Source organism: Pelodiscus sinensis, chromosome 6, assembly GCF_049634645.1.
Source record: "Pelodiscus sinensis isolate JC-2024 chromosome 6, ASM4963464v1, whole genome shotgun sequence".
Classification (NCBI taxonomy): Eukaryota; Metazoa; Chordata; order Testudines; family Trionychidae; genus Pelodiscus; species Pelodiscus sinensis.
Genome location: NC_134716.1, coordinates 101998627 through 102023617, shown reverse-complemented (window position 1 = coordinate 102023617; position 24991 = coordinate 101998627). Strand labels below are relative to the sequence as shown.

The 24991-nt window shown below is 41.8% G+C and overlaps 1 protein-coding gene and 1 long non-coding RNA gene across 3 annotated transcripts in view; one reads left to right on the top strand and one right to left on the bottom strand.

Annotated features, from left to right (window-relative positions):
* LOC142829959 (uncharacterized) overlaps positions 1–14570 on the bottom strand; it is a 34163-nt gene extending 19593 nt beyond the window's left edge. Inside the window, exon 1 of the long non-coding RNA XR_012904934.1 lies at positions 13327–14570. This is a non-coding gene — a long non-coding RNA (uncharacterized LOC142829959). The remainder of the gene's footprint in view (positions 1–13326) is intronic.
* The window catches only part of CCDC152 (coiled-coil domain containing 152), a 38481-nt gene that overhangs the window by 8727 nt on the left and 4763 nt on the right, over positions 1–24991 (top strand). For both annotated transcript variants that reach the window (XM_025179682.2, XM_006139497.3), the window contains exons 3-7: positions 1816–1921; positions 8557–8625; positions 16166–16230; positions 16691–16793; positions 21547–21674. In XM_025179682.2, the coding sequence (XP_025035467.2) occupies positions 1816–1921; positions 8557–8625; positions 16166–16230; positions 16691–16793; positions 21547–21674 (471 nt within the window). The remainder of the gene's footprint in view (positions 1–1815; positions 1922–8556; positions 8626–16165; positions 16231–16690; positions 16794–21546; positions 21675–24991) is intronic.

The following is a 24991-nucleotide window of genomic DNA, read 5'->3' as shown; positions in this document are numbered from 1 at the left end:
ACTTATGGAAGCGGGGTGATTGCACCCGACGGTGCTGGCCTGGGCCCGGACCTGGCAAACGGCGCCGCAGAGTTGTTCGACAGGGTTCACCGAACCCCCCTGCCAACCGGTAGAGGGCGATTGCACCCCAAAACTCATCCAAAATGGCCCACTACATTCCATATCAAAAGCTCATGATTCCATCTACTGGTATGTCTACACTACCACCCTAGTTCGAACTAGGGTGGTTAATGTAGGCAACCGAAGTTGCAAATGAAGCCCGGGATTTGAATTTCCCGGGCTTCATTTGCATCTTGCCGGGCGCCGCCATTTTTAAATGTCCGCTAGTGCGGACTCCGTGCCGCGCAGCTACACGCGGCACAGAGTCCGCACTAGCGGACATTTAAAAATGGCGGCGCCCGGCTTTATGCAAATGAAGCCCGAGAAATTCAAATCCCAGGCTTCATTTGCAACTCCGGTTGCCTACATTAACCACCCTAGTTCGAACTAGGGTGGTAGTGTAGACATACCCTAAGGTGCTGCAAGACTATTCGTTGTTTTACGTTTTTCCAATTTCCTCTCCCATCACCTACTGTTTGGAGCCAATACTGTAAAAGGACTCTCACCCCAGTTACCTTGATTATCACCTTTGCTTGGCTAGGCACCTTCTTGGTGCTCACAGCAATTTTGGAAGGGATGTTTATCAAAAGTTTCTCTAATTTTTATTGTTAATTTTTGTTGTAGTAAGAATATCAGAGGGCTGCTCAACTACAAATGTGATATCTTTCAGCACCATTCCAGTGATGTAATAAAATAAAATATTCCGGAAAATGTTTACTGTATCATAATTTGGCCATGACAAAGTTAAGCTGACTTGTATGGCATAGACACCTCATTTTAAATATTTGCAGCTCTTGCTCCGGGCAGTTAATGTGTGCCTACATTTCCTAATTGTAAAGTAATGTGGGAATAATAGATGTGTATGGTTTTAGCTATCATGGACACTGTTTTAAGATTCCAAATGTTTTTATTCAGGCACACAATGTTCTGTTGACAATAGTCATCCATTTGTTGATGTAATCTTTATAGTGGCTGTCAAGTGTTATGATGGACCTCAAATAGCAAAAGCTGTCTACTTGGTCAATGTTTACACCAATAATGATTAATTTAGCTTGTTCCTTGATTTTTGATGATACTATTAGTTTGGTCTTTTGTTCATTCTTTTTTAATTCCCATTCTCTGGCTGTTGTGTACAGGTTAGTTGCAACTTTTGGGTTGTATCCCCCCAGAGGCATTATAACTACAATATTTTCTGCAAAGTCTAGGTGACTGATAATTGGTCCCCAAAATCTTAAGGGAGTCGGACAAGGTGTTTTATAAGTATAGAGCAAAATCTTTGGCTTGAATGTTTAGTTCTGCAAGAAGGAGCTCATGGAGCCCAAATGGGTCCTGCTTCCCAAAGATTCCCAGAACTCTGCAGAACAAGGAGGGAAAATCCTTAAGCTTGAATATGGAGAAGCAACATTCTGAAAGAACATTTCTATGGTAACTATTATCAGTGTGGAGCCTAAATCTTAATTATCTACAACCAAGCCTAACTTCATTCATTTCTTTACAGCTAAATCATAGTGTCAGTAGAACAGATCTCAGACAGGGAAGCTCTGAACTATTCTGTAAACCTCAGCTCAGTGTTGCTGAATTTTTTTTGTTTAATTTGATTTGAGTTTATTTGTTGTTTGTTTGTTTTTGTAACATTTACTTGAAAAACCTGATAGAAAATTTAGAATAAGAGGATTTAATTTAATATTAATCTAAAGATATTTCAATTTTTTACAGAAAATATTAGAAAGTAATGGAAAGAATAGTCTTCTGAATCTTCAACTGGAAAAATGTAATAGGTTATTAACATTAAGTCAATCGAAGGAAGACTCAGTAAAAGAAGGTAAGTATCATTTTAATGTTCAAAAACAGTTGATTGTGTTGAGACCTTGATGTAAAGTGTCAAATTTAAGCAAACAAAGATGCTAATTACCTTACCCATTACAAAGATAGCTTCCCCAATTATCACCTCTAATATCATTAGCTCACAGACATTTACCTCCCCCCACCTTATCCCCCCTCTGTTCTGAAATCTGATTTGTCCTTTTCATGTGTGTTCACTTTTTTTGATTGTATCCCTTTGGTATATATGGTCATGCCAATTTTCTTCCACAATTTGATCTGAGGAAGTGGGTCTGGCCCACGAAAGCTCATCACCTAATAAACCATTTTGTTAGTCTTTAAAATGCTACATAGTCCTGTTTTTTGTTTCAGCTAGACTAGACTAACACGGCTACATTTCTATTACTATTCTGGAGATTACTCTTTTTTATAAGTAATTTTTCAGCAATTCATATGAGATTTTTTTTATATGAAGTGATATATATTAATGTTTGAAATAAGTTATTATGAACATGTATCTCATTAAATTCATATATGCTGCAGATTTCCTTAACAAAATCAGTTCCCATGGAAGGGTTATTAATGTTTGCTGGTAAAATGCTACAGCTATTTTGTCACTCAGCTACAGGGATATTCTTTTGGATTTAGTTCTTTTCTATTATTCCTGAAAAATAAACAATCTAAAGCTTTTTTCACCAGTCTTGGACACAAACTTTTTTTTTTTGGCCACACATAGGTGAATTTGTTCAGAGCATCTTGGAGACTTACTGTATAAATATTTATATTAATAGTTAATATAGCTTTAAAGCTACATAGTAAACATTTTTCCAGGAATATTCTATTTTATTATATCACATTTGTAGTTGAGCAGCCCTCTGATATTCTGTAGTTACTATGAATCAGGTAAAGGAGAGTTCTACAGGTTGAATCTCTCTAGTTCGGCACTATTTGGTCTGGCAACATCCATGGTCCAGAATGATTTTAGTTAGGTGGATGGCCATTTATCATGAGTGTAGCCAAGTTTCCTGAAGTCCCATCAAGATTGTTTACAGCCACCAGCCCTGGCTCTTGATGTTCTGTGCTGTTACTTAGCTCTAATTTACCCATAAATGTCTTCTAAGAGATCAGTAAACAGTGGAAGTGTTGATAATGCTGCTAGACAATATTGACCTACCATGTTCTAGCAAATTCTCTGGTTCAGCACCAGTCAGGTCCCGGGGGTTTTGGACTAGAGAGGTTCAACCTATAGTACCAAAGGCACTGTCTAATGAAGGTCCTACCTCCATTACTGTCAACATTTTATCTTGGGACAATGACATTTACAGATCCATCAACCTCAGTTGATGTAGTGGGGCTTAGGCCCATGTAAAATCTCTCAAGAAGATTCCAATGGGAGGAGGGTTAGGCCAAATCTGAGTACTTTTGAAAATCCCTCCCATATCTTATACCAAATTTATCACTCAAATAATATTATCATAGTATTGTCAGTATTCCCTACATTTTGTACAAGGGATATCGATGTAGTGTTAATTCCTTACACATAGCAATTCTAAAAACATTAATAGCAAAAACTTCAAGTGCTGCTTAGTGGAGAATGAATTCAATTAAAGCCAAACACTGAAGTGGTGTTTAACAAACTATTCTGTACTTAGCACATATTTGCCCTTTTTATTCAGGAATCAAACAATGATTTACTGTAATTCTTTTTTACTTACTTTCAATTTCAGTTCCTTAAACTGTGTCTTGTGTCCTTACAGGCTTATTTTCAGTAATAATGTTTATTCATACAAAAAAATAGATTATATACCACATCTCAATGTTTTGTTATTAGAATCCAAGGAAAACCTACTTTCTTCAGATATAAACTATAGAGGGAGAGCACCAGTGATTTATAGGTAGAGTTGAGAGCGCCATCTATAGTTAAGGTCATCTGACACTAATCATTACAAAAACCTGGTTTCAGTTGCTCTGTCAAATAGTGTGTCCTGAAATTTTCAAATCTATATATCTGCCTTGGGTTGAATTCTTTTAGAAATTTTCAGCAAAAAAAGTTGAGCTCCTTCTCAAAATAAAGAGAGGAAAATACATTATTTTAGACATTAAAAATCTTACATTTTTGGTGAGATGCTTTGGTTCCTTCACACATTAGAGCAGGCATTTAATTTGGAAGGCATTTAATTTGACATCTTTAATGTCAAAGATGTATCTTTTGTCATCTCTTTAAAAATCCCCCAAAATTTGGCCAAATTCTGAGCCTCTGAAAAATCTCAGTTCACAGTAGAGACAAATCTCAATAGATACTTCAAAGTTTGACAAGAATTTTTCCGAAGAGTTGTTCTGTACAGAGCGTATTCTAGTTTGGTACTATTGTTCATTCAATTGATGCTTCTGGCTTCTGTGGATGCTTGGCAATAAACCCAGGAAGTGAGAATAAGAAGATTGTCTCTCCTGTGCTCTTGATTCTCCCCCCCACCCCCCCATGGGAAGCAATGTGAAGAGGAGGGGGAAGTAGCCACTGAAATGCAAGGACTAGAAAAACAGAGGGATAGTGGAGGGATTAGATGGGTTGGGCCGGGCCCGATTAAGGGGGAGGACTAGCCGGGCAGTTGCCTGGGGTGCCAACCTATGGGAGGCGCCTGATTGCAACTGTAAGGAGTGCTGTGCAGCCCCTACCCCCAGGCGCACGGTGCCCCTTACAGGGGGGGGGGCCGCACATGCACCGCATGCCCGGGGTAGAGCCACGCATGCGCCATGCACCCGTTGCCCGGGGTGCAAGAATGGCTCGAGCCAACACTGGTCATGAAGGAAGCTTAGGGGAAGACTGGGAGGCAACACTGGGGGGGTGTCTACACAGCAAAGTTATTTCAAAATAACAGCCATTACTCTGAAATAACTATGTGAGCGTCTATACAGCATTTCCATTATTTGAAAATAATTTCAAAATAATGGACGGCTTATTCCGACTTCTGAAACCTCATTCTATGAAGAGATTTATAGCTGAAATTGCTGTTTCAAAATAAGGCATGTGTAGACTCTCCACTTCTGCTACTTTGAAATAGCCCTTCCCCAGGCTATTCTAAGGGTACGTCTAGACCAGTGGTCCCCAACGCGGTGCCCGTGGGCGCCATGGCGCCCGCCGGGGCATTTGTAGGCGCCCGCCGACAACCCGGGCTGGCCCCGCCCCCGGCACACTGGAGGCGCCGGCCCCAGGCGCACGACACTCACCGGCGCCTGGTGCGCGGCGCTCAGGCGGCCCTAACCCCGGGGCACATGCGGGCGTGCGGCGCCGGTGCCGGCCCCAGGCACACAGCTCGGGCGGCGGCGCCAGCCCCGGGCCCACGGCACAAGGGGCTCAGGCGGCCCCGGCCCTGGCGTGCCCCAGGACGTGCGGCCCCGCCCCCAGGCGCCCGGCGCGTGTGTGGCCCCGCCCCCGGGCGCCCGGGAGCCCGTAAAGGTTGGGGACCACTGGTCTAGACTACAGGGTTTTGTCGACAGATACTGTCGACAAAGCTTCTGTCGACAAAGAGCGTCTAGACTACATTCAGTTCTGTCGACAAAGCAAGCTGCTTTGTCGACAAAACCCTGTAGTCTAGACACAACCCTAGATGCAATAACACCTTCTGTCGACAGAACTCTGTCGACAGAAGGCGTTATGCCTCGTAAAATGAGGGTTACCAGCGTCGACAAAACTGCTGAGTTCTGTCGACATTATGTCGACAGAACTCAGCGGTAGTGTAGACGCAGGTATAGTTTTGTTGACAAAAGTCCACTTTCGTCGACAAAACTCTGTAGTCTAGACACACCGTAAGTTATTCTGCCTGGGGCTCCAAATCATTAGGGAAGCCTGCCTTGGACTAATTTTGAGGCTTTTCTGCAGTGTAGACATTCTATTTTAAATAAGCTATTTGTCTGTGTCTAGACTAGCAAGTTTTTCCGCAAAATCAGATGATTTTGCGGAAAAACTTGCCAGCTGTCTACATTGGCCGCTTGAATTTCCGGAAAAGCACTGACGCTCTCCTGTAAAATCATCAGTGCTTTTCTGGAAAAACTATGCTGCTCCCGTTCAGGCAAAAGTCTTTTTCCGAAAGACTTTTGCACAAAAGGGCCAGTGTAGACAGCATAGTAATGTTTTCCGAAAAAAAGCCCTGATCGCGAAAATGGCGATCGGGGCTTTTTTGTGGAAAACTGCGTCTAGATTGGCCACGGACACTTTTCCGCAAAAAGTGCTTTTGCAGAAAAGCATCCTGTCAATCTAGAAGCGCTTTTCCGAAAATGCTTTTAACGGAAAACTTTTCCGTTAAAAGCATTTTCAGAAATTCATGCCAGTGGAGACGTAGCCTTTCAGAATAACTATTCCGGAATAGCTTAGTCTGAAATAACTCTTAGCCTGGGAGTTAATCCAGCTCCTTATGTACATGCATTATGTTACAGTCTTTGATTTCATGATTACTTACTATTTGTTTCTACCTAACCCCATTTCATTCTGTGCAGAGACTGGCCTCTGCACCAAGGATGTATCAGGATTGTACAGTGAATGAGGTTTTGGTTTGTTGGACCCCTGCCCATGAGCCAGCCCTCTTCCAGGCCACTCCACCTCCTTAGGGTCCTTTATCCTGCTTTCCTAATATGGGAGCTAGCTCCATGCCTGCGGGAGCCTGTGTTGGCTCTCCAGATGCTCTCAGGGTGGGTGGGACTTGAATTCACCACCCTATGTTGCCTAGATGAATGCATTATCCCCTAAGCAACCCCAGTGTAGAAGTTGGAAGATAGAGAATGACATAGGATTGCAAAAAAATAAAGTATGGCCTTTATTCTAGCATTTCCTGACTTCTGAGTGCTCCTCTTTAAAAACTTAATAGTCTTTTAATGGAGTTTTTGAGTGTAGTTTCTACAGTATGACTTTTATAAAAGGGTCATGTACACAATATCAAATGAGGATTTTATATTTTAACATATTACAGGAGGTCCATCTTGTGTTCATGTGTTAATATTGCAAATGTTTGAAACAACAGAGTAATCTTTTGCTTTTATAAATGAGTTATTGTTTCTGAAAGTATTTATCAATAAGAAATGGCCTGTTTCCCAAACAAATACAAAATTGTATTTTCATAGTGGTTTTACTTAAAATGCTGTGTATATAAATCCTGCACTAGCATGGAAAGGCTTCAGGAATTTCTTTGAGTTGGAGTGGCTCTGCTCTTCCCCCAGCCTTCTGCCCACAAATCATATCAGAATTGGGAGGAGGGGGAGTTAAAAAGATAACATCCCATTCCGATGAGGGCACCCCTGGTATGGGAACAGACCGTTGAGCTTCTCCAGCTCAGGAGAGGGGATTGATAACCTGCAGACTCCCTGCCTTTGCAAAAGGAGAGTGAAGAACACATAGCCTAAAGCGGATGTCCTACCACAGAAATATTCATAGCAGATAAAAAATTGGAACAAAGTAGCAGACTTGAATACTTTTTGAATTTCTCCAACTTTAGGTAGGACAATAAAAAACAAAAAACATGTGTATTATAGAACTATGTCTAAATTAATCCTTCACCTTCTTTTTAATCTCAAAACTTAAATTCAATTCATAAGAACATATGAACAGCCATAGTATGTCAGACCAAAGATCCATCTAGCCCAGTATCCCATCTTCTGACTGTGGCCAGTGCCAGATGTCCCAGAGGGAATGAATAGAACAGGTAATCCTCAAGTGATCCATCCCTTATCGCCCATTCGCAGCTTCTAACAAACAGACGCTAGGAACACCATTCCTACCCATCCTAGCTTATAAATATTGATGGACATAACCTCCACGAATTTATGTAGTTCTTTTTTGAACCCTGCTAAAGTCCTGGTCTTCACAATGTCCTGTTACAAGGAGTTCCACAGGTTGATTGTGTGCTGCATGAAGAAAAACTTCCTTTTGTTTTAAACCTGCTACCTATTAAGGTCATTGTTGCCCCTAGTTCTTATGTTATGGAAACAAGTAAATAACTTTTCCATATTCACTCTCTCCATATCTGCCATGATTTTATTGACCTCTATTACATCCCACCTTAGTATCCTCTTTTCTAAGCTAAAAAGTCCCGGTCTTCTAAATCTCTCTGTCTCTGTGCTGCCGCTGCTTCCAAAAGCAGCTGCAGCCAGCATGTCCCTGCAGTCTGGGGAGGGGTAGGGAAACAGGTGGTTCCATACCCTGCCCTCGCCAGCCAATGTGAACTGTGGAAAACAGCCCATGAAAGGCAGAGTGCTGATCTTCCCTAATCGCTGCAAGCCAGCAGTGGAGAACGAAGGCTCAGGGCCTCAGGCCTGCAGGGCAGAGACTTGCCACAGGCTGGATGAAATTAAGCAGAAGGCTGGATCCAGCCCATGGGGCAGAGGTTTCCTATCACTGTGCTACAACTGCTCCACAAAAGAGTTGTGAGAATTTTTTAACATGGCAGAAAACAATGTATTATTCCCTAAATTTGTTCTGAGAAATGGCTGAATTAGTTTTGCTGAAGGTTTCAATAAAAAGAAATCACACTGAGGCAAACATCAAGTGTAGAAAATTTCTGTTCAAATGCTTAGAGTGGGATCCTCAAATGAAAATAATGAAGAAATTATTGAAAAATAATATCTTTATATTTCTTTCTGTTTGTTTAGAATATGCGACTCTCCAGAATGTGATAAAGGGTCTAAGACAAACAATTGAAAATCAGTGTAATCTGAGAGGTAAACACAATCAAAATCCTGTAAAGTATACTGCCTTACATTATAGAACAAATATACATCTGCTGCATAAATAAGGAGATTTCTAGTTTACATTTAATCCTTTTGTTAGGCCAATATCTAACTTCTCATCAGAAACAACAAAATTAAATTGAAAAAGAAACAAACTTGATAGATCCTATCATTTCATTGCATTTTTGGTTTGTTTTTTATTTCTTAGCAGCACAAGAAATTTTGCAAGTAAGCAAGGTAATGTAAATTACTTTTTTAAGTGCTTTGCAATTCTGGAAAGCATTTAATCATGCTTTAGTAATTTACTGGGGGTACGTCTATACTACAGGCTTTTGTCGACAGAAGTTTTGTCGACAAAGCTTCTGTCGACAAAGAGCGTCTAGACTACATTCAGTTCTGTCGACAAAGCAAGCTGCTTTGTCGACAAAACCCTGTACTCTAGACACAACCCTAGATGCAATAACACCTTCTGTCGACAGAACTCTGTCGACAAAAGGCGTTATGCCTCTTAAAATGAGATTTACCAGCATCGACAAAACTGCTGAGTTCTGTCGACGTTATGTTGACAGAACTCAGTGGTAGTGTAGACGCAGGTATAGTTTTGTCGACAAAAGTCCACTTTTGTTGACAAAACTCTGTAGTGTAGACACACCCTGGGTCTAGGCCTTAGTTCCTAAATTGCAGCTGCCTTCCAGAAATACCTAATCTAGGTAGCAGTTATTGTTAGATATTATTCTGAAATTACATTACAAATATATTTATCATTATTAGTCTTATTTTGATACATATCATAATTAGAAGCAGACTGTATATGAAAACTATGTGGATTTCTGTAAAATCTCTGTTTCTCCTGAATTGTCACTTGTCCATGTTACTACTTACAACTTAAATATAAAGCCAGAGCTCCTTATTCATAGAATATGAAGAGCCAGCACAAACTCTGTGTGCTTGCTAAGTGCTCCTTGAGCCTGTGGATTTAAGTGGTACAGGCAATCCCCGGGTTACATACAAGATAGGGACTGTAGGTTTGTTCTTAAGTTGAATCTGTATGTAAGTCAGAACTGGCGTCAGCCGCTGCTGAAACTGATCAGTTTCAACCGCGGCTGAATCTGGACTCCAGTTCTGACTTACATACAGATTCAACTTAAGAAACCCAGGCGTCCCCAAGTCAGCTGCTGCTGAAACTGATCAGTGGCTGATTCCAGGAAGCCTGGGGCAGAGCAACTCTGCCTCGGGCTTCCTGTAGTCAGCCGCTGGTCAGTTTCAGCAGCGGCTGACTTGGGGACGCCTGGGGCAGAGCAGTTGGGGTGCTGCTGGGTTGCTCCAGTAGCGCGGCTCCTCGGCACTACTGGAGCAACCCAGCAGCACCCCAGCTGCTCTGCCCCAGGCGTCCTGATTCAGCCGCTGCTGAAACTGACCAGCAGCGGCTGAATCAGGACGCCTGGGGCAGAGCAGCTGGGGTGCTGCCGGGTTGGTCCGGAGCGGCGCTGCGGGACCAACCCGGCAGTCCCCAGCTGCTCTACCCCAGGGGTAGGCAAGAAAAGCCTGGTCTGCTGGGGGGGGCACTAGCTGCTCCCCCCCCAGCAGACCAGGGAGACGGGGGTGGCGGGACCGCCCAAGTCCTCCACGGCTTTGCTCGGTCTCCCTGGTCTGCTGACCTGGGAGACGCGGAGCAAAGCCGCAGAGCACGCAGGCAGCGGGACAGTCCAGGCGCGCCGCGGTTGTCCCACTGCTGGCGTGCTCCAAGGCTTTGCTCCCCGTCTCCCTGGTCTGACCAGCAGACCAGGGAGACGGGGAGCAAAGCCTTGGAGCACGCCCGCAGCGGGACAGCCCGGGTGTGCTTGAGCTGTCTCCCTGCGGGCGTGCTCCGCGGCTTTGCTCCCCGTCTCCCGACCAGCAGACCAGCACCCCCTGCGGGAGTGCTCCAAGGCTTTGCTCCCCGTCTCCCTGCAGATCAGGGACTGCCTGTACTTAAGGTTTTGTGCCGGGAGGTGAATTTTCCATAGAATAAATTCCATCTCTCTCATACTTAATGGCTTCACACTAATGAAAGCATGATATCCAGTTCTAATCACCTCAGTTTGTATTCTGTCAGTTTGCCCAATATTTTACATGTATAGGCTTTAACTTTGGTTAATTCTAATTAACTGCTACTGGCTTATAAATTATCTATTCTGTGTTACCACATTTGAATTGTCCGGCATGTTTTTTAATTTTTAAATGACATTGACACTCTTAGGGACACTTCCTCCATGCTTTTTTTCTCTTTTTGTCTACTTTACGCCCTCTCCCCATATTTACCCTACAACTTTGTTTATCTCTAAAATATCATCTGCAATGCTCATTTCAAAGACACACATACAGAGATTCTCATAATGCTGATAAAATATTAGGGTTCATCTACACTGCACTGTTATTTCGAGATAATTAGCATTATTTCAAAATAACAAAACGAGCGTCTACACAGCAATTCCGTTATTTTGAAATAATTTTGAAATAACGGAAGGCTTATTCTGAAATCTGTAAACCTCATTCTGTGAGGAATAGCACCTATTTCGAAATAAGGCGTGTGTAGATGCTCCACTTCTGCTATTTCGAAATAAACCCTAACCAGGACCATTCTAAGTTATTCCTCCCCGGTGCCTTCTGGAGCTGTAAAATCGAGATAGCACATATGCATTAGGGAAGCCTGCCTCAGACTAATTTTGAAGCTTCCCTGCAGGGTAGATGTGCTATTTCAAAATAAGCTATTTCAGAATAACTATTGCGGAATAGCTTATTTCAAAATAAGTGTGCAGTGTAGACGTACCCTTACTGCCAGCCTGGGACAAGTGAAAAGACCCTGTGGGATAATACTTCTGCTGTTCCTTCAGAAATGGTGATTGCTTTCACCCATTTTTTAAATCTTCCTTGTGTGATTTTTGACTAAGTAATCCTGCCTAATTCATTTATGGGGCAGTGTCAATCCTCAAAAATTAGAATGCAGTGAGAGAAAAATGTACAAATCTGATTTTTTCCCATCATACATTAATGTCATGGACTTTGCTACATGTACATAGTATTTAAAATGATTGTGGGTATGTACTGAATTTCTTAGTTTCTTTCTGTGTACTATTTGTATGGAAATATTTGTTTTAAAAGACTCCGCTGTTTTCATATGACCTTGTAATCTCAGTCTCTGGTTTCCAGTTTGATAACATTGATTTGTTTCCAGTATCAACTTTTAGCAGCAAAAGTGTCTACATATATGAAACTGAAAGCTGAGGAAATTCATTTGCAGATAATTCAGATGAAATAGCCCCTACCTTCTAAAAGAATCATGTTAATCCAAATTAAATAAATATGTCGATTTTAGAATACATAATTCATAATGCAGCTTTTTATGTGGATGAAATCTAAGCAAAATAAATCAATATATACAACAAGCTAAGAGTCTGCTCAACACACATCAGTTAATAGCAAAGGATCAAATCCTTCAAGTCAATGAGTCATCTAAATTCCATGAGATTTACATGTTTAAAAACCTTTGAGGATTGCTCCTGTCAGGTACTGAGCAATTTAAATTCATATTAGCCTTTATGGAAACTATGAATATTCAGCATGTTGAAGGAGGTTCTCTGCCTTTCACAGAATTGGGCCCTGCTTCTCCACAATTCCTATTGAAATCAATGGGAATTTTGTGTGGGGAAACTGTGACGGGGTGAAGCAACCCCGTCACAAGCCGCAGCCCGTGGTGTGGGCCGCGGGTGGGGAAGCCACTGGGTTGGCCGCAGCAAAATCTTGCCAATGTAGACACAGCCATTTATTTTAAAGCCACTTTACAGAACTCCAGCAGTGTAAAGGACCTTAATAGAATGTATATATAATTTATTCCCACTTTAAGAATGTTTACATTGGTGTAAAGTGGCAATAGTATCAGTGAGAATCAGCCTTAAATAAGAATCAAGTATATTCTGTGATTCATTGACAACACTATGTTTTCAAAGGCCTCTTTGGCTATCACTAAATTCTTTCTTAGAAATTTGACCTTTATCTAGGAGACTTCCTGTCAAATTAAAGACAGGGTTAGAGCTAGATTCCTATTATGTAAAAAGTTCTCTACTGTTCTAGGATTGCCCCCAAGCAAAAGGCATGTTAATTAGCTATCAAATTGTTTTTATAATAGACTGTCAGTATGTCACTGTAATGTCTTTATCCATAAAAATAAATGTTAACTTCTAAAGTCAATGAAACAGCTTAGGAGGACATGACATTTTAATAAAGTTTGAGTTGCCAAATAAAGTTTAGAAGTCCTTCCAACTTGGCAAGTGTTCACTAATTCTATCAAAAGGGATTGATTCAACAAGTTTTACAAAATACTGCACTAATAGGGCACGATAACATAATGAACTATTAAATCCAGTGAGAATATCTATTATAAGGCTTGAACTAATAAAGTAGACTTCAAAGATTACAGAATTGATTATGAATCAGGTGATTATAGGATCTAGAATTTCTGGAAAAATATACAACATGTCTGTATGAAGAGTCAGTTTGTGACCTCTCTTGCCTATTGAATCACCATGAAAACCATCTGCCTATATTAGGTTTTTAATAATAGTTTGTTCATAAATCCAACAATGCAAGACATAGACAATCTGAATTGTTGTAATTTCCCCAGCCTAAAAAAACCTACTGAATTTTTCAGCTTACCTTTGTGTGGTTCCCATTCTTCATTATTAATGAAATGAAGTCAGATTTCCAGAGACTGTGGTAGTAGTGTCGTTGACCTCTAATCAGTCAACTCTCTCCAAAATCTTCAATTGGTTTTTTTATTCCTTCTTTGTAGAATCTTTTATTCTTCAGAATATGTACTATATTTTGATCAGAAACCTCTTCAGTTTGATAGAAATGTCAACAGATGTACAGTAGTTGGGTGCATGTGTATAGACGCTGTATTACTGAAAGTTCCACCAACTGTTATTGGGAAACTTGATATTAATCTTCCTTTTTCAACCAGCTACTCGCCCACAAAGTTGATGATGGTTGCCAAATTTCTGAACTTCTGCAATATGCTTTAGGTTTGTATTAGGTGTTACTTCTTTCTCAAGAAGCTTTAAATATTGTGCTGAACACTCATACTTCAAAAGTTTAGGACAGTTGCATCTGGGAGGTTCCCTCCTTTTAATTTTATTTTTGTTGTCTGAGCAAATGACAAAGAGCTTCATGTCATACTTTTGTTTACATTTTGGATGGTTTTCTCTGCAATTTGGACACAATATTCTTCAGGTTTCATTTTAGATTTACTTAGGGTACCATTTCTCATGTTTGACCAAACTTCCTACATTAATGTTGATGTTGATTCTTTTAGTTCTCCATTTGCTTTTCTTCTAGTTTTTCACTTGCAGCATACAGTAGCAGACTTGATTTCACATCTGTCAGAAGAAATATATTCAGGGTGAAATGCTTCAACCATTTCTTTATACTACTCATTTTGTGCTATGTCAAAGGCAATGTCATAAAACTGGGTTGCAACTTCCTTTTCTTTCTGTTTCCACAGGTATCCATTTATTGTGTGTTCCTCATTTACTGCATACCCAGCCTGAAACATACAGAGTCTGGTTTTCAGAAATTCTGAGCATTCATGATTAAGGCTACAGTTTTGTCACAGAGATCACAGAATTCCTGGAATCTGTGAATTCCAGAGACCTCCATGACTTCAGCCCACAGTGGCTAGGAACAGCAGAGTGCCCCTGTTGCCCACAGCAGCCAGAAGCCGTGGAGTGCCACTGCATTGAGTGGTAGGGGACTTCCAGAACTCCTAGCCACCATGTGTATTAGGGATACCCCATAGTTCTTTGCTGCCCAGGACAGTGGAGACGCCACCAAAATCTGAGCCACTGTGGGCACTGGGGGACCTGTCCAAAATGTGGTGGGGGGAGACCCTGCAGCTCCCCGTCACTATGGGTAGCAAGGAATTCTGAAGCTCTTTGGTGCTATGGGCAGCAGCAGGGGCTGCTGCTGTAGGGGGGGGGGCTGTTGCAGGAAGCTCAGGACCACCAGCACTGAGGAGATCCCACAGCTCGAAGTGTCCATCGGTGAGGCTGTGTCTAGACTGCAGGTTTTTTTTAGAAAAAAGTAGCCTTTTTTCAAAAAAAACTTCACCTGCATCTAGACTACAGCCACGTTCTTTCGAAATTAAATCGAAAGAATGTGGCTTTTCTTTCAACAGCGGTACTCCTCATTTCATGAGGAATAACGCCTTTTTTCGAAAGTGCTCTTTCGAAAAAAGGCGCTATGTAATGCAAACAGGGCTTTTTTGAAAGAGACCATCCAGACTGCCTGGGTGCTCTCTTTCAAAAAAGCGACTTGGTTTTTCGAAAGTACTGGTTGCAGTCCAGACGCTCTTTTTCGAAAGAGGCTTGCAGTCTAGACATAGCCTGAGAGGGGAGCCTGGAGCTGTCCCACCATCACCAGGAATATGGGGATTTAGCAGCTCCCCATTCTGTCAGTGATATTTTTAGTAAAAGTCACAGATAGGTCATGTACTTTGTGAACTTTATTGCCTATGACCTGTCCGTGACTTTTACTAAAAATATTCATGACAAAATCTTTGCTTTACTCATGAATGCAGCTGAACTTCAGGGAACTACAGATGCTCAGCACCTCTGAAAAATCAGGTCCTAGAAGTCTCAAGGCACCCAGAATTAGTAGGCACTCTCTGTAGCTTAGTTGCTCATCTGTAAACCTGAGATAAAAATATTTTTCTACCTCATAGGGGAGTTGTGATGATAAATTCATTAATTTTTGTAAAGCTCTGTGGTGGAAGACTGTGAGGAAGTTAGTAATTCTGTACTCGCTGCAGGATTTGGATGAAGTTTAATAAAGAATAAATTGAATACACATTGAATAATCAGGGTAAAAAGAAACATTGGTAAGTGCTTCAGTTCACTCAGCACAATCCATTCTAGGTACTAAATCACACAAAAATAGTATGAGATCATGTAATCAATGTCTGTAAATTAAATAGAGGGACAAAATTAAGATTACATGGACAACCTTAATTCTGGCATTTCCTCAATTTTTAAAACTACTTTGCAATATTAAAAATGCTCTTTTAACAGTTAATTTGTATGTGATTTATTATCTATAATAGCAGCATCCCATAGGCTGCAATCAGTACTGGAGTCCCATTGTGCTAATTGTTATACAAACATCTGCAAAGACTTAGTCTTTGAGGCAAAGGTTTAGCATCTAAAATTCTGATCAACTATTAGTTATCATAAGGCTAAAGTTCTTCCAAATTAATAAGAGTGAGATAAACATGATAAATAAACAATAATTATGTTATTTAAAAAGTTTTAAAATGCATTAGAAACCATAAAGATCTAATCCAAGAGTGTTATGAAGGTATCCAAAAAATGTAAATAAGTTTTATTCTAAAAGTTAGATGGAAAATAAAAATAAATACAAAAATATTTCTTTATTTTGATATTAGAAAAAATGAAATATCACCAGAAATGTTATCTGATACAATATTTAATTTATACAGATGAAAATGAAAGGTTAAAGAATAATATTCAACTCCTGGAATCGAAATTAAATGCTAATGAACAGGTGAGACATAATGGACATTCATCATTCAAAGCAATAGGGCATATCTTTGCCTTTAGTGGAGACTCTCAAGCAATGGTTTACAATTCTTGGTGTTCTTGGGAGCATGGTATTGAACTTTAGGTAAATTCTGTAGCCTCTGTTATATAGCAGGTCAGACTAGGTGATCACAGTGGTCCCGTCTGGCTTTGGAATGATGAATCATTCCAGTAAGGGCTGTGGCTGAACTGGATTCTTCTTCTTCTCATTTATCTTCTCATTGCTCTTCTTCCGAAGCTGATCTTGAACATAAAATCATATGAGCAGCTGTTTACAAGTCAGAGCAGCACAGATAAGAGGTGATGTTTTGAAGACCCAGGGTAGATCCTGTAAAATGTTGAGAACTCTAGCTCAATCCAGCAAAGTACTTTCCTTTAAAAGCACTTAACTTTAAATTCAAATACTCACATGTTTAAATTCACAGGAATATAAGAATCAAATTGACAAACTTGTGGCAGAAATTAAAAACAAAGAGGAAGAATACAAGCTGGACTTAACAAAGGTTCATGGTGACATGAGCAGAAAATGTAAGTTTTCCGAATGCCGCACTAAGTTTTAATGATGCTGGAATATGACACATCCAAATACAAATATCTACTGTACTTTTTTTACTGTTTCATATTGTTCAAGAAAATAATAGGTAACATGTTTTACACATATGTGAGACCTTTTTGTAGGTAATTAAAAAGCAAAGATTCTAAAGAGGTCTAAAGCCCACTGAAAAGATATTCCTGCCTACAATAAGGGATAAAGATGAGTTCCACTTATCATATTATATTTATTTAATTTGAAATATATTGCTTGTAGAATATTGAATTCTGTAAATAGCAATGGTAACACTTATTCTTTCTCAATGTAAGGGGACTGTTAGCCCCTTACTAAAACTCTGTGGGAGTTTTTGGTTCGCGGGCTCCCAGTATCAAAAGGGGAAGGGTCCATGAGAAATCAGGGCCCTGAGACTGACAGACCCCAGAGACAATGGAAAGCAGCCAACACTCCAGCTCGGCCTGATTGACAGGTTGGACTGGCCAGTGAGGAAAGCAAGAGGCCAGGCCCCGTCCTCCCTGTGAGCTGGGATTGTTCTGGGTCTCTCTGAGCACGCAGAGAGCTGAGAGACAGCTAAGAGGAGTGCAAGCTGTGTGGAGAATAAATCCTGCAACAACAGAGCCAGGAACAGACAGCCCAAGGAGCCCAGACCCTGTGCTGAGGGGCAGTTTTGCAGCAACAGAGCCAGGCACACACAGTCCAAGGAGCGCAGACCCTGTGTTGAGCAGCAGACTGGCAGTGTTCAGAGAGCCAAAAGGGACAGAGAAGCAACACAAGGAGCTGGAGACTGGCAAAGCAGCACAGCCTGCAGCTGGGTGTCATGAGCAGCTGGGACCAACAAAGTGCGGGGAGAGGCTCTGGGCAGGGAGATATCACCAGCCAAGAGGCCCACCAGGCCAGACTGGGAGAGGGGTCTGGCCACTTAGAGCTTGAGGCTGTGTGGTCACTGCCAGAGCAAGCGTGTCCAGCCTGTAGCCCACCTGCAGCACATGCAGGGCCTCTAAGGGGCCTATAAGGAAGAGACTGAGAACCGTCCTTACACTCTGCAGACTGCTGTTTTGATGTCCCCATGCTGCAGAGCAGGACTGTGTGTTCTCATTTAACCATTCTCATTTTTTCTTATTATTTTCTCTTTAATCAGTTGATGTTTAATAAATTGTATTTGCTTAGAACCTTATGAAATGATCACTGGGCCAAGAAAGCATGTAGTGTGAAGAGAGCACCTCGAAGTGGGGACACCCTAACTCCTGCCCCTAGTGACTACAATGTCGGGGATTAAGCCCCAGGAAACCTGGGCCCAGCCTTGTTGGGGTTTCAAGGACTCTGCTACTCAGGAGAGTGGAGGGGGAGCCCTCAGGATCAGGGAAGCCATGAGGTAAAGGAAGTGGGAGCGGGGACTCAGATCCTTTCACAGGTCCATTTCACCGGGATGGTATAGAAGCCAGGAAAGTTCCCCACAATAGCGGTGTTACCTCAGTTTGTATGTTATATGTTTATTGATTGTGCGGATGGGAAGGTGTAGTGCTATGAGTGCTGTCCTGACCCGACTAAGGCAGTGAATGGAACTATTAATGCTAATTCGAACTAAGGAAGCCTGCCATAAGGGGGGGTTCCCGCCTTTTCCCTAGTTGCACATGATACTAGTGCTCTGCACCCCATTCTAATTCTTTGCACTCTGTACCAAATAGCTGCACACGGTTCAGAATGTTATGCACCCCACCCGCAAAAGAGTGCACTCAGCACCTTTGGACTCTTCCCACTGGAGAGAGCTAAAAATACCCCAGTTCAGTGGCAGTTGGGGTTCCCTTTTTTTTTTCCTACCTGGGTTCCAGTACGTGCGGTTCTGTGTATGTCCCTCTGTTGTAGTATGAATGGTAGGGTGAATGAGTGAGAGAGAGAGAGAGTGATAGCGTGAGCCTGGACGGTGTAAGGTTGGTGTGAGTGTGGTGGGTATTTTGGGTTTGCCTATTACCTGTGGAGAATTCCCGGGGATTACCGGCTACATCCCATTGGGCCACCATCAAGGAGCAGAAGGCCTTTGATCCATAGTCCATTCCTCACCCGCTGCCCGACTAGAAGGCCAGATCCTGTGACATCGTGGGATCTCCTCACAGTTCCTCTGCCACGGCTTCCAATTAGCTACGGCATTGAGGTCGTGAGCACCTCCTCTGCCTTAGGCAACTAGAGTGTATGTAAAGTATAACCCTATTGTGCCTAGGGGTCTTCACTGTCTGCTTTATTTCCTGGGATTTGGGTATTAAATTGCTGTTACATGCTGTTCTCTATTTTAAATTTACAATTGTTCTGTATTTTAACCTTACAATATATGGTTTGGCCCCAATTAAGACTCGAAGTTTCTTTTGTTTAGAAAACCACGCGCCGGTGACAGATACGGCCACGAGCAATCGGCCTCAGGCGATCCTGTCTTCTGGGACTTGGGACATTTACTATCTCTAATATAAGTCAGGGCGTGTCCAATATTAAATTCTAAATTAATCGTTACTGCGTCCCAGGGTAACAGCGGGACCATTCCCCCGCTTACATCAAGGCAAGATTCTCAGCTCCTTAGTGCGGTTCATCACCTTTCTGTAGCTGGAGAGTGCAGAATCAAAGATGATTGAACTGGGGAGAAGGGATTAGCTCCCCCACTCACATTCCAGAGAGGAACCCTTCCATGTTGTTTTGTCTCCTGTAGCGAGGGTGGGGAATCCCTCACTTGCTGCAAGAGAGAGAATTTAAAAAAACCCTGAAGGTGTTGGGTTGTCTCCTGCCTGGAATTAGCACAGTGCCTTCCCTTGTCTTGACTGTTCAGGTAATAGGGCGGGAGGATGGTGGAGTGAGACCAAACACTGTGTTTCTCCTGAGCTGTGTCCCTGCCAGAGGGCACAGAAGCAGAGGATTATGCCTTGTGCAACCGAGCCATCTCATCATCTCAGAAAGGTTTCACTTTGTCCACCTCACACCAACCCCAGACTCAGTTCCCCAGGAGTTCCGCACCAATCAGGTGCTTGATAGTCAAATGCCACACATATCTCAATGGACAGTAGCAAAATAGAGAGCACTTCAGTTTCCAGAAGCAGCTACATCGAAGGACTGTGGCCCGACATTGGAAACTATAATCTGATTGGCTGATTCCATGACAGACAGAGCAAGGAGCAGCCAGAGAGATTATTTTGGGTCTATACCATCCCATGGCTCAGGTTTTACTCCCCCTCAGGCTCGTTGGGCAGTTCAGTCTCCTCTTAGCCCCTGGGAAGTCAGGAATTCTGCATGAAGCTGAGAAGAAGGTACTCAGTCTCCCCTTCAAGAAGAAATTCCGTCTTGGGCAATGGAGTTTTGGGATTTGGCTCAAAAAAGCATCTTTACCTCAGAAACTGTGAAGTTGTGAGCCCCAGGCAGTGGTTGCAGTGCCTCTTTACAGGCTTTCTAACCACTCTCAAAGGGCAAAGATAGATGTTTGGTAAAAGAAGAGGTTCCCAAGACTCTTCATGTTTCTCAGGTCCCCAATCCCCATCTCCCTAAAGAAGTCAAATTATAAAAGGAGAAAGATTCAAGAAATTGCTTCAGAAACTTGGAAGAAAACTGACCTTTTCTTCTTGAGATAGCAGTTCCACCGACTCCTCACCAGAAGGAACCATAAATAGAAATTCTGCTCAAAGTTTTCATACATGGAAAGAAAAAGAATAATATAAGGAAAAAAATCATTTAAGCATCTGGACGTCTTTATCATCATTTAATTCATTTTCATTGTCATTTTGTGATGAGCTCAGGAACAATTATGAGCCCAAAACAATCCTAAGGAGGAAGAAGAAGACTTTATAGAAATTACAAGAAGGCATTTTCCAACCAGTTCAAAATCTGAACAACACACATTCCCTTTAATATTTTTGAGGAAAGTAATTAAGGCTGAATGGGAAACACCAGTGAAGTGTATGAGATTGTGCAGGTGTGCCAAAAAAATCTATAATACAAACTGTAGCAAAGCAGAATTTGTTTCTTTTCCCAAAGTGGATGGGGCCGTTTCATGACACCACACATTTGGGACTGTGTCTTCCTCTCTCAGAGTTTCTGCAGCAACATGTTCTGCACGAGCAGTACTGATCTGGACTGACAATTTGTGAACCAGACTGCCAAGAAAAAAGACTAAGAAATCATTGAGGTTAGGTTTGAAGTTAAAAAAAACCTCTGTGACTTCAGCATTCATAACCAAGGCAATCGGTGCTTGCTTTGATGTTGTCAGCATGTTTCTTGCAATGGCTTTCAATGTGGTGACCAGATTGCATCTCTGATTATGAGCCTGGAACAACAATGTACAGCCAAAATCATGATACTGACTTTCAAATAGTCAGTTTTGTGGAGCGCCATTCAGTGTTCCCTCTAAGCTGGGTGGCAGCACAGCTTCATAGGTGATTCATCACACTTGCCCAGTCAGTCAGCTCCTTGCAGGGAGCCCCGAACCTCTGACTGGGCAGGGCTGATTAATCACCCGTGAAGCTGTGCTGCCACAGCTTAGAGGGAACACCGGAACCTTTAGATATTTAAAATAATCATTTTTTCATCCCAAGCAAATAACAATATATTTTTAAATTTTTAGTGCTTCACTTTGCTTCAATTTTGGTTTTAGTTGGTTTATGAATTTGTCACATTACAGCTTCTGCTGGTTTTGAAATCTATTCAGTTAATAAGATAAAGTTTCTTGATAATTATAATTTCATACTATTATTTTATTATTAGTTGAACTAAAAGAAGAAGAACATAAAGAAGAACTAGAGAAAAAAGAATTGACAATATTAGACTTAACCAGACAGCTGAGAACTCTAGATAAAGAAAAACAGAACGAGATAATCAAACTGCAGCTAGAGGTATACATTACTAGGTTTCATAAGCTTAAAGTTTAAAGACCAAATAGACTTGCACTTTGGATAGATTTGAATCATTACAAAAGGCAGCTTCATAACTGGTGTAAGTACTCATAGCTCTATGAGCTTCACCTGAGCTGAGGATAAACCTTCAGAGCTGGCCAGATGTTGAATTCCGTTCTCTCTTCCATATACACATGTAGCTAACTACCATTTACAACTGGGGGATGTGACTGTGTTTTAAGGATAATATAAACTATCACTTTGTTTTTGAGAAGGGTAGAGTTGTTTCCAGCACACCGTATTATGTCCTCTTTTTGAAAATTTTGCCCTATATGTTTTTGAGCACCTAGAGAGATGAAGAAAAAATGATTTTGGTTTTTGTTTGTTTTTTCAAATTTGTATTGTTCCTGTATTGTTTGGAATATATCTTTAGTTGAAAATGAGAGGTTGAAGCCTTAATCCATCAATGAATCTGCAGATGCCCACTGATTTTAGTGGAGCTTTGAAGAGATACTATGGGTGCGTCTAGACTGGCAAGATTTTGCGCAAAAGCACTTGCTTTTGCGCAAAAACTTGCCACCTATCTACACTGGCCATGAGTATTTGCGCAAGAACACTGACTTTCTACTGTACAAAATCAGCGCTTCTTGAGCAAATACTCCAATGCTCCTGCTCAGGTATTCTTGCGCAAGAGGGCCAGTGTAGACAGGCAAGTTAATTTCTTGCACAAGAAAGCCCGATGGCTAAAATGGCCATCGAAGCTTTCTTGCGCAAGAGAGCGTCTACACTGGCACAGATGCTTTTGCGCAAAAGACATCTTTTGCGCAAAAGCATCCCTGCCAGTGTAGACATTCTCTTGCGCAAATACTTTTAACGGAAAAACTTTTCCATTAAAAGTATTTGCGCAAAATATTGCCAGTCTAGACACAGCCTATAAGTTTGAAGACTGGAGCTTTATTTAATAGCTGAGGTTTTAAAGCTTCAGGGGATAGCCGAGTTAGTCTGTTACAGAAAAAAACAACAAATGGTCTGGTAGCACTTTATAGACTAACAAAACATGTAGATGGTATCATGAGCTTTCATGGGCACAGTTCACTTCTTCAGATGACTGGAGTTATGAGTAGGAGATATGAAAACCCAAAATAAATAGGAGAGGGAAAGGAGGGGGGAAAGGAAGGGTCATGTGAGACAGAGCATCATTAAGTATCTAGAGAATGGGTCTGGGTATCGACTGAAAAATGTGTCTGGGATGGCACCCCTGATTACAGAGCTCTGCAACTTTGTTCTCACCCACTACTTCCAATTCAGAAACAATTTCTATCTCCAAATCAGCGGCACAGCCATGGGCACCCACATGGCACCACGATATGCCAACATCTTTATGGCTGACCTTGAACAACGTTTCCTCAGCTCTCGCCTCCTAATACCTCAACTTTACTTACGCTACATAGATGACATCATCATATGGACCCATGGAAAAGACACTCTCAAAGAATTCCACAAGGATTTCAACAACTTCCACCCTACTATCAACCTCAGCCTGGACCAGTCCACAAGGGAAATCCACTTCCTGGACACTACAGTACAGTTAAATAATGGACAAATTTCCACCACCCTATATCGAAAACCCACCGACCGCTACACTTACCTTCATGCTTCCATCCCAGACATATTTTTTCAGTCAATTGTATACAGCCAAGCCCTACGATACAACTGGATTTACTCCGACCCCACAAACAGAGACAATCACCTACAGGATCTTTACAGAGAATTCCTAAAACTGAAATACTCACCTGGGGAAGTGAAAAAACAAATTGACAGAGCCAAAAAAATACCCAGATATGAACTACTTCAGGACAAAAAGAGAAAATAACAGAACTCCTCTTGTCATTACCTACAGTCCACAACTCAGACTGCTCCAAATCATTATACACAATCTACAACCCATCTTGGAAAATGATCCCTCACTCTCAGAGGCCTTAGGAGAAAAACCTATTCTTGCTTACAGACAACCCCCCAAAGATGCCAGCTCTGCCCACATATCTACACTGATGAATTCATCACTGGAGCAAACAACATAAGCCACAAAATCAAAGGGTCATTTGACAGCACATCTAGTAATTTGATCTATGCCATCAAATGCCAACAGTGCCCCACTTCTATATATATTGGACAAACTGGACGATCTCTGCGGGAAAGAATCAATGGACACAAATCGGATATACGTAAAGGAAACACACAAAAGCCAGTTGGCAAACATTTCTGCTTACCTAACCATACTTTAACAGACCTGCAGGTGGCGGTCTTGTCACCGGCCAGCTCCACAAGCCAAATACATAGGGAAGGATTAGAATCTCACTTCATCCAGAAATTCACTTCACATGCTAATAGACTCAGTCGTGATATGGGCTGTCTAGGACACTACCTACTTCATAACCACTGAAGGTGCTAACAGCTCTATGAGTGGTATCCTTCCTGTCTTAGCATCTATTTACTTTGATCTTCTTAGGTTTAAGTACCCATTCTCCAGATACTTAATGATGCTGTGTCTCACACCTCCTGTCCTTCTTCCCCATCCTCTCTCCTATTTATTTTGAGTTTTCATATCCCCTACTCATAACTCCGGTCATCTGAAGAAGTGGGCTGTGCCCACAAAAGCTCATGATACCATCTACATGTTTTGTTAGTCTATAAAGTGCTACCAGACCATTTGTTGTTTTTTTCTGAGGTTTTAAAGTCACTCCACTGCCATTGAAAAACTAGCAAAGACTTCAAATTTGCTAAATGTTAAAAAATAAATGGGGCATGAACATCTGATTAGGATGAGCTTGCCTCAGGTCATGACCCAAACATGGAACTAGTTTAGTTAAGAGTATGCAATGTCTTCTTTTGCCCAAGTAGTCCTGTGATACCTTTGGCCATGTTTACACGCATAGGCGTGTGCAGCACATTTCATTAGGGTGTGTACCCAAATTTTTTTTTAAATGTACTTTGACCCCCCCCATTAGCCACACCCCTGCCCTGACCCCTGTTAACCATGCCCCTGCCACCCATTAGCCACGCCTCTGGAGGTAACCCTCTCCAGGCAAGATGGGCAAATGACCAAAAGTAAAAAGTGTTATGTGACCCGCCCCCCCAAGGACTTTTCCCACCATCCTCCTACCAATAGGGATTAGTTTGGCGCCCCCCAATCCCCCCCATGCAACTATCCTGCAATTGCATTAACCCAATGTGTGTGACATTAATGCGGGGGTGGAGAGGCTGGGGGTGGGAAGTGTTCCCTCTGAGAGTTTCCTCTCATGAGCGAATTAATTTTG